This window comes from Pelodiscus sinensis, chromosome 9, assembly GCF_049634645.1.
Source record: "Pelodiscus sinensis isolate JC-2024 chromosome 9, ASM4963464v1, whole genome shotgun sequence".
Classification (NCBI taxonomy): Eukaryota; Metazoa; Chordata; order Testudines; family Trionychidae; genus Pelodiscus; species Pelodiscus sinensis.
Window position 1 is genome coordinate 1,718,254 of NC_134719.1, and position 16,182 is coordinate 1,734,435.

Below are 16,182 nucleotides of genomic sequence, written 5' to 3' on the forward strand. Positions count from 1 at the left end.
GTCAGCCAGCCATGCTGGACCAAGTGTAATTGGTGAAAGAAACAAAGACTGTGCCTTGTGAGATTGAAAACACACATCTGAAAGTCTAAAATTTACTTTGACTTGCTTGTAACCACTTCTCACTATTTCTTTTACTTGATAAGCCTATGTCCTGTTAAACTTGTTTTATTTTAACCTACACCAACCCAGTGCTGTGTTTAAATTGTTGACTCCAAATATTGTAAGCTAGCTGCTGGTTGCTGTCTCATTAAAGCAGCAAGCTAATCTCATTATTTCTCTGAGGGGTACAGGAGAGGACTAGACACTTCAAGGAAGGCAGTTTTGAGAGAAGTTCAGGACTGGGGCCATATAAGGGTCATTTGGCTAGCAGTAACCAAGACTGGCAGAGACCAGAGTGTGGCTGTGGTGTAACCAACAGGCTGCTGGAATCAGAATTACAGCAGACACACTCAGTGCATGTCTGTACGCTTATTGAGAGTGTCCAGATAAGGGAGCTACTGTAGCAGAGCATTGGCACCCAGGATAACAGGTCAGGAGATGACAAACTCTAACCGGTCCCCAAATGAGACAATGGACACAGGAAATGACTTTATTAAATCTGCACTAAAACTACTGTTCCATAGTTAATTGTGTTACACAAACTTAAATAAAATGCATTTTGATATATTTACACCAGTATGTGCACACGATTTCTAAAATAATTATTCTGAGGCACCAGGTTATAGGAAAAAAAACAAATCATTTTCTGACTCTTGTTAACTACAAACCATTGTTCAGCATAAACATACTAAGGGTGATAAAAAACAATGCCAGCAGTCATACTTTCATAAAATACTCAAATCACAAATTATTCCACTGATGGGAGGGCTCAACAGGGGACCAACTGCAGCAAAAGAAAACAGACTGATATTATATTTCAAGGATGCTGAATTTGCATGTGAGAGCAGATGAAAAATTCTCCTTCAAGAAATCTCAAATGACACACACACACAGACCTGATTTTAGTTTTATTACATTTGCAGATGGTGGGGTTTAATCAATGAATCAATCTACTTGTATGTTCTCTGCCAAACAGAGCAATATTTCAGAGTGCTCCCATGAGAACATTTAAGACATGAGCTAAGACTTTCTGTGTACAGAACATTTTTTTATATAAAATGGTCCCTAAAGTACTTATTAAATAAAGAGGCATTTTTCATGCAAACAGTAGTGATATTAAAGACTGAAATTCAATCGCATACTGAAAATGCACTAATCTGAAAGACAGCACAGGAGTGGAAGGACGGTGATAGAGATGTAGCCGTGTTAGTCTGGGGTAGCTGAAGCAAAATGCAGGACAATGTAGCACTTTAAAGACTAACAAGATGGTTTATTAGATGATGAGCTTTCGTGGGCCAGACCCACTTCCTCAGATCAAATAGTGGAAGAAAGTAGTCACAACCATATATACCAAAGGATACAATTAAAAAAAATTAACAAATATGAAAAGGACAAATCACATTGCAGAACAGGAGGGAGATGCGGGGGGAGGGGGGGGGAGAAGGAAGGTAAGTGTCTGTGAATTGATGATATTAGAGGTAGGGAGAGTGGGATGTTTGTGAGTTAATGGTATTAGAGGTGATAATTGGGGAAGCTATCTTGATAATGGGTGAGACAGTTCAAATGTTTGTTGAGTCCTTTTTGGAAAGTGTCGAAGTTTAACATGAATGACAGTTCAGAGGATTCCCTTTCAAGTGCAGATGTAAAAGGTCTTTGTAGCAGAATGCAGGTGGTTAAGTCATTGAGAAAGTGGAAGGACCTGAGTTAACATACTGCTCCATTAGTGAGTACTTTACAACACAGTCAGGGACTGGCTTATCAGGACAAAAAGCATTGATTTCACAAGGATCAGAGTCCTGTGGATCGCCTTGGGCAAGAGCTCCTGGATACAATGCATACAAACAACATAGCACAATGTACAAGAGCAATCTTGAAGGCTTACATTGTTCAAGAGGTGGCTTCAAGTTAAGTTACGGCCCAAAAGATGATGCAAAAATGGCACCTTCTTAGTCAACAGATCTACTCCCAGTGTGTGTTCAGAGTCATGCCTGCTGACTTTAATGACAGCTTGCCAGAGGTTCTTGTGAAGACCAGGACTTGAACAGGGTTCAAAAAAGAACTAGATACATTCGTGGAGGTTAGGTCCATCAATAGCTATTACCCAGGATGGGTAGGAATGGTGTCTCTAGCCTCTGTTCGTCAGAAGCTGGAAATAGGTGACAGGAGAGGGGTCAAGTTAAGATTCCCTGTTCAGTTCATTCATGGAGAAAGTGGCCCTATTTTTTATTTTTGTGTGTGCACAGAGATAATCCATAGGGTAACACTGGCAATTCCTCATTTTTCTCAAGGGTATATCTGTGTTGCAAACCACAAGATTTTATTTATAGATTCTTATGTTCAACATGTACATGAGGCCTCTAGGGAGGACAGCAAGACAGCGTGAGCTGCATTATCTCCAAAAGGTGGAGACCCAGTTTTAAACTTTCCACTTCATCTAAGACAGCAGTTGCAGCTGGCTGGCTGAGGGCAGAATTTGAGCAGCAGAGTCTTATAAGGTTGGTGGTGATATGCAAGACAAAGAATACAGCTAGACTACTTATTCCACACCCAGAACAGGAACAACAAATGATCCTAAAAGTCTTGGATAAGGACAGCAACAGAGGTTAATACAAAGTAAGTCCTGGGAAACAAAAACTAGAACATCCTGAAACTAGTGTGCCTAAATATGACTTTGGAATAAGGAGGAGGAAAAAACCCCACAGGCATAGCAAAAGATGATGGGCAATCTGAAGAAGTGGATCTTTGCCCACGAAAGCTTATGCTCCAATACACCTGTTAGTCTGTAAGGTGCCACAGGACTCCTTGTCGCTTTTGCGGATCCAGACTAACACGGCTACCCCTCTGATGATGGGCAAGTAAACTACATGTTTAGCAACAAAAAACTAAATAAATCCCCATAATACCATGAATTAAAGAAATCCATCAAGTATTGAGATGCACTCAGATCAGATCTCCAAAGCTGTCAGAGGTTGTGGATTACGAGAAAGAAACTAGGCAGGAATTTCCAGCAAAAAGGATAAGGCAATGTAGACAGCAGACAAGCAAAAGTAGAATTTCAACTAAATGAAGCTAATTAAATAATTTAGTGATGACAGTGATTCAATTAATAAAAATACAAGTAGCTTAAATATTCTAATATAAAAGTTAAGTGTGGGTTAACAGGAATGTTCATGAAAAGAAGCCATCTAATTTAGTGTCAGACACGTGATGCATCAACAAACATCAATGAGATAAAGAGGTTCCTGGCTACTATCTACACCAGAAAGACACAGATATAGTTTTGCAAACCACATCCTAGAAGAAGGATCCTCCCAACCACATAAAAACGGTTTCAGTCTGCAGAATACAAGAAATGGTGCCAACTGGTGATGTCCACATCAGAGTTTTGAAACCACTGCCATAAAACAATTGCTTTTTACAGCTGATCAGAGCTTATAAGAGACGAGGTGGCTTATATTTACTGATTATGTAAGACCAGAGTTCACCTCAGAGTCAAGTGAAGAATATGCATTAGTCAAACATTGACCACAGCACAATGAATATCATGAGAGAGAATAACTTCTCTAGAAATGACAAAGGAAGAGAATTTTAGAGGACAGATTTTTAAGTGATGACAAAAAGTGTTAAAATCCCTGGAATGGAAAAGTTACATATTAAGAAAGAACAGCTCTCTTTTTATCCAAATACAGGCAGTCCCCGACTTACGCGGATCCGACTCATGTCGGATCCGCACTTACGAACGGGGCGAGAAAAGCTTCTCTCAGTCTCCCTGGTCTGCTGGGGAGGTCCAGCAGCTTTGCTCGGGTGTCCCAGGCAGCGGCTTTGCTCGGGTGTCCCTGGTCTGCTGGGGGAGTCCAGCGGCTTTGCTGGACCCCCCCAGCAGAGCAGGGGGACAGGAGCAAAGCCACACGGGCGGCAGGGTCCCTCCGCCTGTGAGGCTTTGCTCGGGTCTCCCTGGTGTGCTGGGGGGGAGGGGGCGCAGTGCGCCCTCCCCTCCCCCCCCAGCACACCAGGCTTTTGTTGCGGGACGCCTCGGGTAGAGCAGCTGGGGTGCTGCCGGGTTGGTCCTGTGGGAACCTACCGGGCAGCACGCGCCCCAGCTGTTCTGTCCCAGGCTCCAGATTCAGCAGCTGTTGAATCTGATCAGGCTGATTCCAGGAAGCTGGGGGCAGAGCAACTCTGCCTCCGGCTACCTGTAGTCAGCCCCTGGTCAGTTTCAGTGGCAGCAGCTGAATCTGGAGCCAGTTCCGACTTAAATACAAATTCAACTTAAGAACAAACCTATAGTCCCTATCTTGTATGTAACCCGGGGACTGCCTGTAGATGAATTCCAGAAAACCCTTCAACATACGTATACCATAACAGTCTCAGAGGGCTTGTCTGTAACTTTAAAAACAATGAGTAGACCTGTCTCCAAGGTGCCACAGGACTACTTGTTTTTATACTATTAGAGAACATTCTCCTAATGAGAGGATCAATACCTGATAGTGCTCCAGGTTCCAGTTAGCCAAGACTTATGCATATCTTTCTCCCCCCTCACCATTATCCATTGCAAAAGCAAATGCATATCAGATATAAACACACAAACAAAAAAGTTTTCATGAACACAACTAGCAGCCTGTCAGCCTGTAGTATAGGCTCTTTTCTTACAACAATGAATTAGAGGCACATATTATGTAAAGTCCTCAGTTAAAAAATATATAAGGCCATGTCCACATTAAGAAAATTTTTGAAATTACCAAATTTGACTTAAGAACTCCCGATTTAACAAATTCAAACTTGCGTGTCCTCACTAAGGGGAAGCACTGAAATTAGTCCGAGGCAAACTGTTAATGTGCACGTGCTACCCGGGACTCAGAGCCCCAGGAAGGACTGTGGGAAGCCTCCTGAAGGCCAATTAGTTTGAATTAGAGGTAGTGGAGCATCCACGCTAACATTACTTCAGATTTACAAGTTCGAAATCAGCATTACTCTTCATGAAAAGCAGGAGTACAGAGTTTGAATTCCACATCGCTTACTAATTCAAACCTGAGGGGGTTATTTCTGACAAAGCTCCTGGTGTACATCAGGGCTAACAAACAGAATAAAGTAAAATATACATGGATAAACAGGGAAACACTTCATGTCATTAGCTGGGGTACAGAAAGGGGCACCATTAAGAGGTGGAAATCCTGCCGCAGCCATCCTAAAGAGACTGAAATATGCACTATGCCAGGTAGAGCTCAATTCTGAAATACAACTGAAGAGGACAATCTCAATAACCTAAAATAGAAAGAAGCAGCAACAATCAGCATGGAGTGTGAGAGATTGAAAAACTGGCAAAGTGAAATACAATTTTAACACTGTTGACAGTGAAGAAAATCCTATTTCAGGAGGCGCTATTCAATAGGGAAGACAAAGATCAGCAATTTTAAAATACAATGAAGTTTCCCTAAAGAACAAGCCTCAAATTAAGCAATTTGGAAAACAAGTGAATTATACTCCGAAAAAGTGAACACGTGCAAGGAACAGGTGAGCCAAGTAACAAGGGGTCTATTTACATCATCTGAGTTGTATTTCCTTACCTAAGGTGAGTAGGAGGAAACAAAGATTGATTGTCAGCCCTGCAGAACCATTAGGAGAGCAAACAGATTATCTTTGGATTCACATATAATCAATAGAATTACTGCTCCATTTCAGGGGCATCCGTGCTATTCCACTGTCTTCAAATCATTCATAAATTCATAGAGCTTAAGGCCAGAAGGCAACATCACATCATCTAGTCTGAAGTCTTATATCACAGGACAATACATTTCATCCAGTTACCTCTGTATTAGGCCAAATAACTTGTGCTCTCATGGATCCCTGCAACCCCACTAAAAGCAGCAAGGCTACTTGGAGATGTAACTGAACGCAGCATTTGGCCGATAGATTCTCTATTACTGGTGATGATGCACATGCCAAAAAAAGAAACAGGTTGACTCTGAGAAAGTCTGTAAGACTGCTTTCTGTATCAAGTTTGCAAAACAAGATGAGTGTTCGGAGATACTTTGTTTTACTGTTGGCGTCTCTTCCCAACAGTATTCCAGTGGAGCTCAATCAGCTACCCAGGAAGACATCATCATGCCACACATTTCAGAATGAAAAGTAGCGAGGAATATTCTTTATACCAGTTATTGTTCCTGAACAAAAGCAAGCTGCCCACATGATGCCACTAAAAAATTAAAAGGCGTAGACAACAATGGAAATGCTGGGAATTAGATCTGAGAGCCCTACCCCGGTAAAGGGAAAACCAACAGAGTCAATTAAGGAAAGATTGGTACAACACTTGGATAAGTATTATCTGGTATGGTCAAAGCAGCATGGTTACTGTAAGAAAAAACTGTGCCTCTCCCAACTGCAACTTGGAAAAAATAGTAAAATAGATTGACTTCAACTGGTGGGGTACTTCATGTGGATTTTCAAACACTTCTGATAAGGATCCTTATAAATTACTACTTAGGAAAACAAAAGAGGTAAAAGTATATTGCCTTGCATTAATAACTGCTTAAGAGTTGTTCCAGCAAACAGGAAAGTCAGCAGCGAGTATATTCCAGGGATTGATACTGGGACTTGAATTATTTAAAAATATGGAGGAAGAGCAAACTGTCATCTCCATTTAGTAAACATTGCCTATCTAACCATTCTGGTGAATTTTGCACATTAATGGTTCACTAAATTAACATGACGTAATCCGCATTGGCAACACGAGTCTATGCTTCATACAAACACTGACTGGCTCCAAGGCTGATGGACTTCCCAAGAAAAAACTTCAGTATCATCTTATAGCTCAGTCAGGATGTCTGCCGATTGTGCAGCAGCAGGCAGAGAGGAAAAAAAGTTTACCTGGGTATACTGTATAGATGATAATCATCATAACATTAGATTCTAATAATGTTATTCTAAATCAGTGCCTGCCTCTCTCCCTCTCACACACACACACACACACACACACACACACACACACACACACTATGTGTAGAAGTATTTGAAAATGAGCTATGACAAGCTATTGGAAAATTTAGCCTTTAAAAAGACAAGTATTAATCAGAGCGGTCTAATTTAATTGAAGTTTCTAGTCTTTGATCCTTCTTATCTTGTTTTTGTATTTGTGAGACAAGGGACCACTCAAAATTGAAGGGCAATAAATTTAACAAGTCAGAAGAAATACAACTAGTTAACCTGTAAAATTCACCCACCCCTCATAGGTAGTTATCAAAATAGTGAAGCTATATTATTATGTGACCGTTCACAAAAGTAAGTATAAAAAAAAAAATCAAACCTCTTCCTTCATATCAGTTGATTGTAGGGACAATTAAGCTATGAAGACTTCCACGTTCCTCAAGAAATAGTTATTGCTTATTATTGGATGCAAAATGCCAAACTAGGTAGGCAATATGCTCTAGAATGAAAAATCCTATTTTAAAAATTAAAGGCTCTCCATCTTTTGGAGCCAAGAAAGATCCAGATATATACAAAACCCTTTAAAAAAAAAGGCAAATGGAAGCCCTCCCTTGCACTCTTAATACTCAGAAGAAAAAAGCAGTACCTTAAGATGTTTGGATGAGAGAGCCTGTTCATGAGTTGAATCTCTTTCAGCATGTTCGCTCGGTTACTACTCAGCATGTTCATCTTCAAAGCCATCACCTGGTCTGAAGTTTTGTGTCTCACCTACAGAACAAAAGCAAAATGAGTGCATGACATTTTAATGATAGGAAATGTAAAGTCATGGAGCCATTAAAAGAGTAGCATAAAAGCAAGTCCTTTGTGTCTGAAACATCTCTAGAGTAGGATATGGCTTTCCATTACCAGAGTGCTGGAATACCTCCCAAGTATTTTTAAAGTCACCATTTCTCCCTCTTCTGTTACTATCTGTAGGAGAAAAAGCTTGGTAAATTCAGAGGATTTGCTTACTTGGTCATATTTGTATGAACAAGTGTAAAGAAACTGAAAAAGGTACACTGAAGAACCATTTTTTGTTCCAAATATATTTATTTCCATGGTTACTCAGTCTCTTGCAGAAGACAGTTCCACACTGTAAATCCCATGAAAGCTGTATGCAATACACAAAAGCCCCTTTCTTCCTCCTCCTCCACCAGGGATGAGTTTCATTGTACCTGTGGGAGGCTGCTGTCATGGAAATCAGGGTGCTTGATACAGAGGTGATCTGGCAGGTAGCTTGAGCCAACCCTACAGAAGTATTTGGACATTAGGACAAAGACCCTGAGAGGGACTCTTCATTTATATTATAAAGCAGCTCCATCTTGTTATAAGAGTTCCTCTTCACAAATACCTCCTCCCTTCCCCCGATTTTGGCTCCATTCCCACATCTAATTAACAGAAGTTTTGAAAAGGGTTAAGCTTTTCCTTTTTTTTTTTTTTTGCACAACACACAAAATCCTTAGCCAAACAGACATGGGAGTGGAAAAGCATAATTAGCCATGTATTTCTTCCTGGCACACCCCAAAAAAGCTACTACTAAGCAATACATAAATTATCCTTTATAGTATCAATTCCAAAACCATTGCTCATTTGCTAATATTGGCACGCTGTCGAGGTAAAAATCTTGAGTTGTAACAAATGTCTACCTATGTCACTACACAGCAGATATTAAGAGTAAATGACGACAAATGCATTGAGACTGTTAGCATTTATGCTTCTACTTTTCATATCTCTCTCTCAGGTTGGGCAATGAAAATCAGTTTCACTTTCAAATACTTAATGTTGCAGCAAATGTTTAGTTTTCAACAACTGCAGGGGAATGTTTGCTTAAGTACTGCTTGCATTGAAATTAAAATTAGTTGTGAAATATTTCTATTGGTTTCAGACTTAATTATAACTTGGTTTTATACAATTAATTTTAAGGCAAGTGTAAATTGACAAAGCCCATTTAGATAAATCCTGCTCGATTTCTCTACGATTTTTGGAGGACCATTCAGTTTATCCACTATTTATATAAAATAAGATTTTAGGAAGTTATATTATATTTATTAATTAACATAAAAACTTCTGCTCTCATAACCAAACAGTTCACCAATCTTAAGCTTCACAACACACTTTAGCTGGTTTAAATACTTTTATAAAAAGGTCATCAATAACCAATAACCCCAGTTCTGTTACTTTCCTTAATTTTGATGCCCTAAGCATATTCTCACTCATTCTGCTATAATTTTTCCTTGAAGCAATGCAAACAAAACTGGACACTGTGCTTCAAAAGCAGTCTAATCAATGCTTTATAAATAGCATAAAACTCTAAGCCTTCAATAACACCCTCCACTCATCATTATACATCCTGTCAGGCTTTACAGCCATTATACGCTTGACCAAGAAACCCCCAAAACTCTTTCCTATGCAGCATTAACTAGTTCAGTGCCATTTAACTACAACCTGGTTTGGACAGGATTTCTGGCCAAGCGCATAACTTTAGACTTACACATACTACATTTCATAAGCCACCTCAGTCTGATGACCACATCTATTACATACCGTATTTTCCGGCGTATAAGGCGTATAAGATGACCCCCTAATTTATTAGTTAAAAGATAGGTTTTAGTCTTCTACTCTCCGTATAAGACTACCCCCCCTTAAGAGGCCAACCGGCAGCGCCCCAGCGCCCCTCCACCTCCCCAGCTTTGCTCCTGGTGTCCCTGGTCTGCTGGAGACGGTCCCCAGCAGACCAGAGGCATCGGGAGCAAAGCCGCAGCAGCGGCGGGGTCCCGCGCCTCCCCGGCTTTGCCAGAGCAAAGCCTCAGAGGCACGGGACCCCTCCGCCTCCCCAGCTTTGCTCCTGGTGTCCCTGGTCTGCTGGAGACAGTCCCCAGCAGACCAGAGGCACCGGGAGCAAAGCCGCAGCAGCAGCAGGGTCCCGCGCCTCTGAGGCTTTGCCAGAACAAAGCCTCAGAAGCGCGGCACCCCGCCGTCGCTTCGGCTTTGCTCCCGGTGCCTCTGGTCTGCTGGGGACCATCTCCAGCAGACCAGGGACACCGGGAGCAAAGCCTCTGAGGATGCCGGCAGCGGCTTTGCGAAGCCGCGGGGGAAGCCAGCAGCGGCTTTGTTCCGCGTCTTCCTGGTCTGCAGACCAGGGAGACGCGGAGCAGCTTTTCTCGCCCCGGAGTATACGGGCGGCGGGACCGCGAGGTCCCGCAGTCTGTGTCCTCCGGGGCGAGAAAAGCCCTGGCGTATAAGACGACCTTCAATTTTGGGGGGATGTTTTTTAGCATAAAAAGTCGTCTTATACGCCGGAAAATACGGTACCCTGTAAAACCACTACACCCTAGCTTCTGAGTTTCTCTCCCCCCCCCCCCACCCCCTTTTTGGAATTCTTTAAGTTTAGTGATTTTACTTGTTGAAGCTTGGGGAGTGTTTTGGTGTAGGGTTTTCATCATAGTTTAAAAAGGAGTGAGCTAATTAAAAACACAAAGCCCTGCAGAATCCTCTCCTACAACCCAGCACAAAAGACAATAGACCTTTATTGTCAATTCTCTGCTTTCAATTCACTGAAAAATTCCTCACCTATTTAAATATGGGTTGGGCAACTGTTTACTAACCATTTGTAAAATAAGGCATTATGTAGAAGCTTTCTGAAAAACCCAAACATTAAAGTGATTGCTTCCACTCTATGTAGACCTATAGGATTTATTTAGAAAATAATTTAATTTGTCTCACTTGATTTACCTTTCAGAAAGCCAAGCTAATTCACATGATTAACTTGTATTTTTTTTTACTAGGGATATGAAAGTGTAACCATGCCTGGGTTCATTGGTTAACCATTACAGTTACATGCAGGCTCCCAGTATGCACGAAAAGCCAGCTTTTAAGCCAGCTTCCTGCATGCACTCACTCCAGAGGAGCCACCTACCCAACTCTGTGTGTAACTGATGAATTTTTCAGCAGTTACACACATTTTAACAACTCTATTATTTTTAGAGTGTACTTAAAAAAAAAAATCAAGAACATTTCCTACAACATCTGATTGAGACATTTAGAATTTTTATTTTCAACCGAGTACTTCTCTAAATAAAGTACGTTCACTATTCGCTAGTCATCTAATACTTATCGAGAAGGCTTTTGCTACTAGAAAACAATGGTTAACCACCTCAAGCTATCAATGATTGCTCCTCTTTGATTTCTCATTACACATCTGGTCTCAAAAATGAAATTTAATTACCTTTCAATTCTTTTTCCTTTGCTTCCCACTCTGACCCATTTTCCAACCTCACCAGATAGTGTAATTTTAGGGAACTCTTCACACACCATATGGATACCTCCTTGCACCTCGCCCATATCCAGTCTCTGACCTAGTTATACTGATTCCTCCTCAACAGCCACCAACAGCTCTCTCAAATTACTGTTCCATTTGTCTCTTCCTCTCTCACACAAGCTTAGTTACTACTGTGCTCTGTTCCCTAAACCTGTGGCCAATATCATTGCCCTTCTCTCCCTCCAATCCTAACTTTAATCAAGTCCCCATTACATCAATAACTCCTGTTATCCCTCCACACAAGTTCTTTCACTTGATTTCTCAGTGTCTTCCCTAATGTTGCTGTGTAGACCTACCCTAAGAAACATAATTTCAAGATAACTAGCATTATTTCAAAATAACTTAGTCCACGTCTACACAGCAGGCAGCTATTTCGAAATAATATTGAAATACTGTCAAGCTAGAGGACTTCTTACTTCAATTCCTGCAACCCTCATTGTACAAGGAGTAAGAGATGTTGGAGGAAGAGTGCTCTATTTCGAAATAAATGCTGTGTAGACACTCCCAATTTCAAATTCAAAATAAGCTATACAACTGACGTAGCTCAATTTACATAGTTTATTTCGAATTAAGTCCTGGGCTACATCTACATTGGCAAGATTTTGCGCAAATACTCTTTAACGCAAGAGTTTTTGCGTTCGAGTATTTGTGCAAGACAGCGTCTACACTGGCATATGCCTTTGCGCAAAAGATGTTCTTTTGTGCAAGAGCATCTGTGCCAGTGTAGACGCTCTCTCGTGCAAGAAAGCGCCGATGGCCATTTTAGCCATCGGGCTTTCTTGCGCAAGAAATTCATGTTGCTTGTCTACACTGGCCTCTTGCGCAAGAACAGTTGCGCAAGAGGGCTTATTCCTGAGCGGGAGCATCTTAGTTCTTGCACAAGAAGCACTGATTTCACACATTAGAACGTCAGTGTTCTTGCACAAGAACTCCCCGCCAATGTAGACAGGCAGCATGTTTTTGCGCCAAAGCAGCCGCTTTGGTGCAAGATCGCGCCAATGTAGACACAGCCCTATTGTATAGATGCACCCTTTGTCTTCTTTCAGATGGCAGGATTCGAGATCTAGGTTCCTCATCTGAGAAGCTCTCTAACTGCCAGGACTCAGTCATTTTTGGGACCATTTCTTTCTAGGAGACTGTCCACACTACTTTTCCTCTACACAATCTTGGCCATTAAAGCCCCAACTGAGGCAAAGGAGTTGAGGGCATGTTTTAATCAGTGCAGTGGCTTTTGAGGAACTATAGGATATCAAACTTGAGTTAGAACACCTTTTGATTATGACGCAAGATCCATATTTCTGAGAATTCCTCCCTGTGATGAGGGCAGCAGAATGATTCAAGAAATAAATAACTGCAGTCTAAACAAGGGGAGCAGAGTGCATGTCTCAGATATGGGCAAACTTCTCTTTACATTTGTACATGCTGTTCAAATGCATCCCTCACTGAGATTTGTGAAGTATATGTAAACCTTGCTTATTCAATTTTTTTATTGCCTAAAACTCCTTCTAGAATCAAAACTATGGCATCCTCCAATATGTTTCTGCTGATTTTGCGAAATGCCAACTCTACAAATGATAGGTGTCCTCCCAGTATTTCTAGCCACTGACATTTATTTGATCATAGATATGTTAGATTATAAATTCTTAAAGCCCAGTAAGTAAGTATTCACCTTGTAAAATAGTGTGTCACTTGGAAGATTTATGGTGCTAAATAAAACTTTATTAAAATAAATTATGCCAGAAGTTAGGCTGTTGCATCAATCACTAAAGGAATGGGATCAAGTCATGGCCATTTTCACATGGATTATCAGTTATATAACGTCACTACTCCCTAGATTCTGTCAGAGAGAAAGAAATATGCAGAGTGTAATAAACACTGCCAACAAGAACCAGTAAGTATGTATCACTAGGACTCTAGTATGGACTCCAAAGACGAAAAAATTTAGCAGTAAAAAAAGCCCATAATTCCAAGAGCAAGAGACTCCATTCAAATTGTTACACTTGTCTGTTACAGAAATGTTTGTTTTGGGAAACAAAAATGCACAATTGTGGGCACCTTTTTGTCCCCAGAGACACTCTCTAGTACTACACTAGGAACTAAACCAAAACCCAAGTTTGGCCATTCAAATATTACTACATAGCTGGTTCTGCGAAGCAGGGAGTTTTCAATTATTGTGATATATTCTACACTGAAGGTCAAATAAGTTTTACTCAATATTTCTGTGGCAATCAAACTAAATTTTACAATTAATTCAAAAGCAGTACAGTTTCCATTATTTTGTAAATCTATTCATTATATGCTTTAAGAAAAGACTTAATTTTTCTGTTAATGTTATGTTTGTTTCCACAGTGCACGGCAATTTTAAAACCAAAGCACATAACACAGTAGGTATGGAGTATTTTTAACAATATTTCTCCATCACTAGGTTGTTCTTGGTCAAATTCAGAAAGCAAAGAGACTATCATCTTATTTTGAAAGAAAGCACTCAGTTTGATCAGATGGCTGTTGGTCCAGACTTTGGCATCAGATATAAACAGGCACAGCCTGGGAGGTGAAGGGGAAGAAAGTTGACTTTATATCTACTTCAGCAAAATATTACTAAATAAAACTGCCCTGGAAGTTCTAGAGAAAACTCAGAGTTAAAAGTGGCAATTGGGTGGGGTGTAGGAATAGAAGAGAAACCAAGGGGGTAAGTTTAATTTTTCCATTTTACTACATGTCATGACAAAGCCAAGGCAAGGAAAACATCGGTTTTTAAAGTCCCGGCTTGATAAAACCCGGGTGGGGATGATTTAGTTGGGGTTGGTCCTGCTTTGGGCAGGGAGTTGGACATGACGACTCCTGAGGTCTCGTCTAGCCCTAGGGATTCTATGATTGACTCTCAGCCCAATTTCCAAATTCTAATGTCAGCTCTGTTGCTAACTCATTGAGTAACTTTGGGCAAGTCATTTCACCTCTACACTTTACCAAAATGAGGATGATTAACTTACCTACCTGCCTAGGGTGTTGATAACTTTACATTTGTGGAACATTCTGAAGACGTGAATTTACAATATCTCCCCACCCAAGTTAAAGCATCTGCTAAATATTCCCTTCATTGTTCTGATTTTTATCAAGAATAGCTAAAATGTTTTTTGCCTTTTATTAATCATATAAACAGCTCAGTTTGTGTGTCAGTACTTTGATAACAGAACACAAGCTATCCTGTCTCTTATAGGTCATGGAATAAAATCTGGCTGCATATCCACACCATCATCATCTCTCTTCATTGCATAAGTAACTTGCTAATCATGAAGTATCTAAAAATAGTTTAACTTGTTGATTTCCTTTTTAGAATCTGCATGGGGAATGTAAAAAGGAAACATTTTATAAAAAAAGTTTTGCTATGAAAGCATTTTCCCCACCTTCCTTTTTACTCATCAAAAACATTTTTTTTTTTTAAATAAAGCTTCTCCTGCCTCTTTGAGCTTGCAGCGAAGTCAAGATCTTGTGTTTAGGACATCTGTCTGCTGCTACAGAAGTAACTGATACAGAGCGTCTTTGCTATAAGTTGCCCCGGTATACAGCTGTTCTGCACCGAAGTCGTTGACTTGTAGGAACCGATGCATTTTAAGTCCTCCCGTTCCCCGCTTTTAAGTCGCGCAAAATACCCCCAATTTATGCAAATGGAAGTCAGCTGCAGAAAAAAATTAAGTTATTTTGCTACAAGTTTAAGTTTTATGGAACATATCTTGGACTTATAGCGAGAACAGACTAACACAAATACAGATAAAGGATTTCACCGGTGCCTCAGATGATAAGATGGCATATAAGGGAAGAGCATGTCACTGATAGTAGGTTTGATGCATCTACATTTGCATCTTCCTGAAGGCTTTTCTGTAATGCCACAATGACATTTTAAGTTTAAAAAGTTACAAATAAATTACAACTTGATGTTAAGTATTTTATTGGTAAAGCTTCCAAGAAGAAAGTATGCCTGGCAGACTGGCACAATTTAGCTACACATCTCTCAATATCATAAATATCTGAAGTCACAGAATATGCCAATGAACATCTTGGGATAGTACCTTCCAGTGCTCTGTACTGCACACTGGCAACAGGAGGAAATAAAGTGCATTGCTACTACCACACTGATGCAGTCATTCTACATGAGTTCCAATCAATGTCCCCATAACATTCATCTGATGTGTAACATTCCTCTTTCCAGCACACATACACCTGTAGACACAATCTGCTGTTTTAGGATGATCAAACATACCAAGAACAGTTTCTATCAGAACCATCTGTCCTCTCTCACACCTTTACTTGATCTTCAAACACTCATCCACCCGTAAGAATTCCTTCCCAGCCCCTCATCGTCTTTACACTCACTGTCAAGGTCAAAAGGTAAGTATTTAGGATGGAAAAGGAGAGTGTTGCAATGGTTTTTGAAATTTTCCTTTCTATACCTGATTTCAGTAAGTAGCACAGAGATAGACAGTCACTAGTCACAAACCATCAAAATTTATCATCTGAGAGGCATTCTATTACCTTGCTGTAGAGTGACAATACAAGAAACACTAAAAATTCCCACAGCCAGCCCAATACAGATCTCAGAAGAATAGAAAGTTAACAGATCATTTTAACTGTGCTTGAAAAGTTGTGAGGTCTAAGATGAAAAACGTATTTTTGTGCTAGACTTGGCACTTGCTTTTCTACTAGGAAACCACACAATAAAGACGACTCTCAATGGCATAGGTCATAGCAAAGGCCCAACTCGCTTCACAAATGTAAAAAAAAAAAAAAAAAAATCATATCACTTCACT

At 40.4% G+C, this 16,182-nt stretch overlaps 1 protein-coding gene across 1 annotated transcript in view; it reads right to left on the reverse strand.

Annotated features, from left to right (window-relative positions):
• The window catches only part of TESK2 (testis associated actin remodelling kinase 2), a 120,726-nt gene that overhangs the window by 78,795 nt on the left and 25,749 nt on the right, over positions 1 to 16,182 (reverse strand). Inside the window, exon 3 of the mRNA XM_075935868.1 lies at positions 7,667 to 7,788. Within this exon, the coding sequence (XP_075791983.1) occupies positions 7,667 to 7,788 (122 nt within the window). The remainder of the gene's footprint in view (positions 1 to 7,666; positions 7,789 to 16,182) is intronic.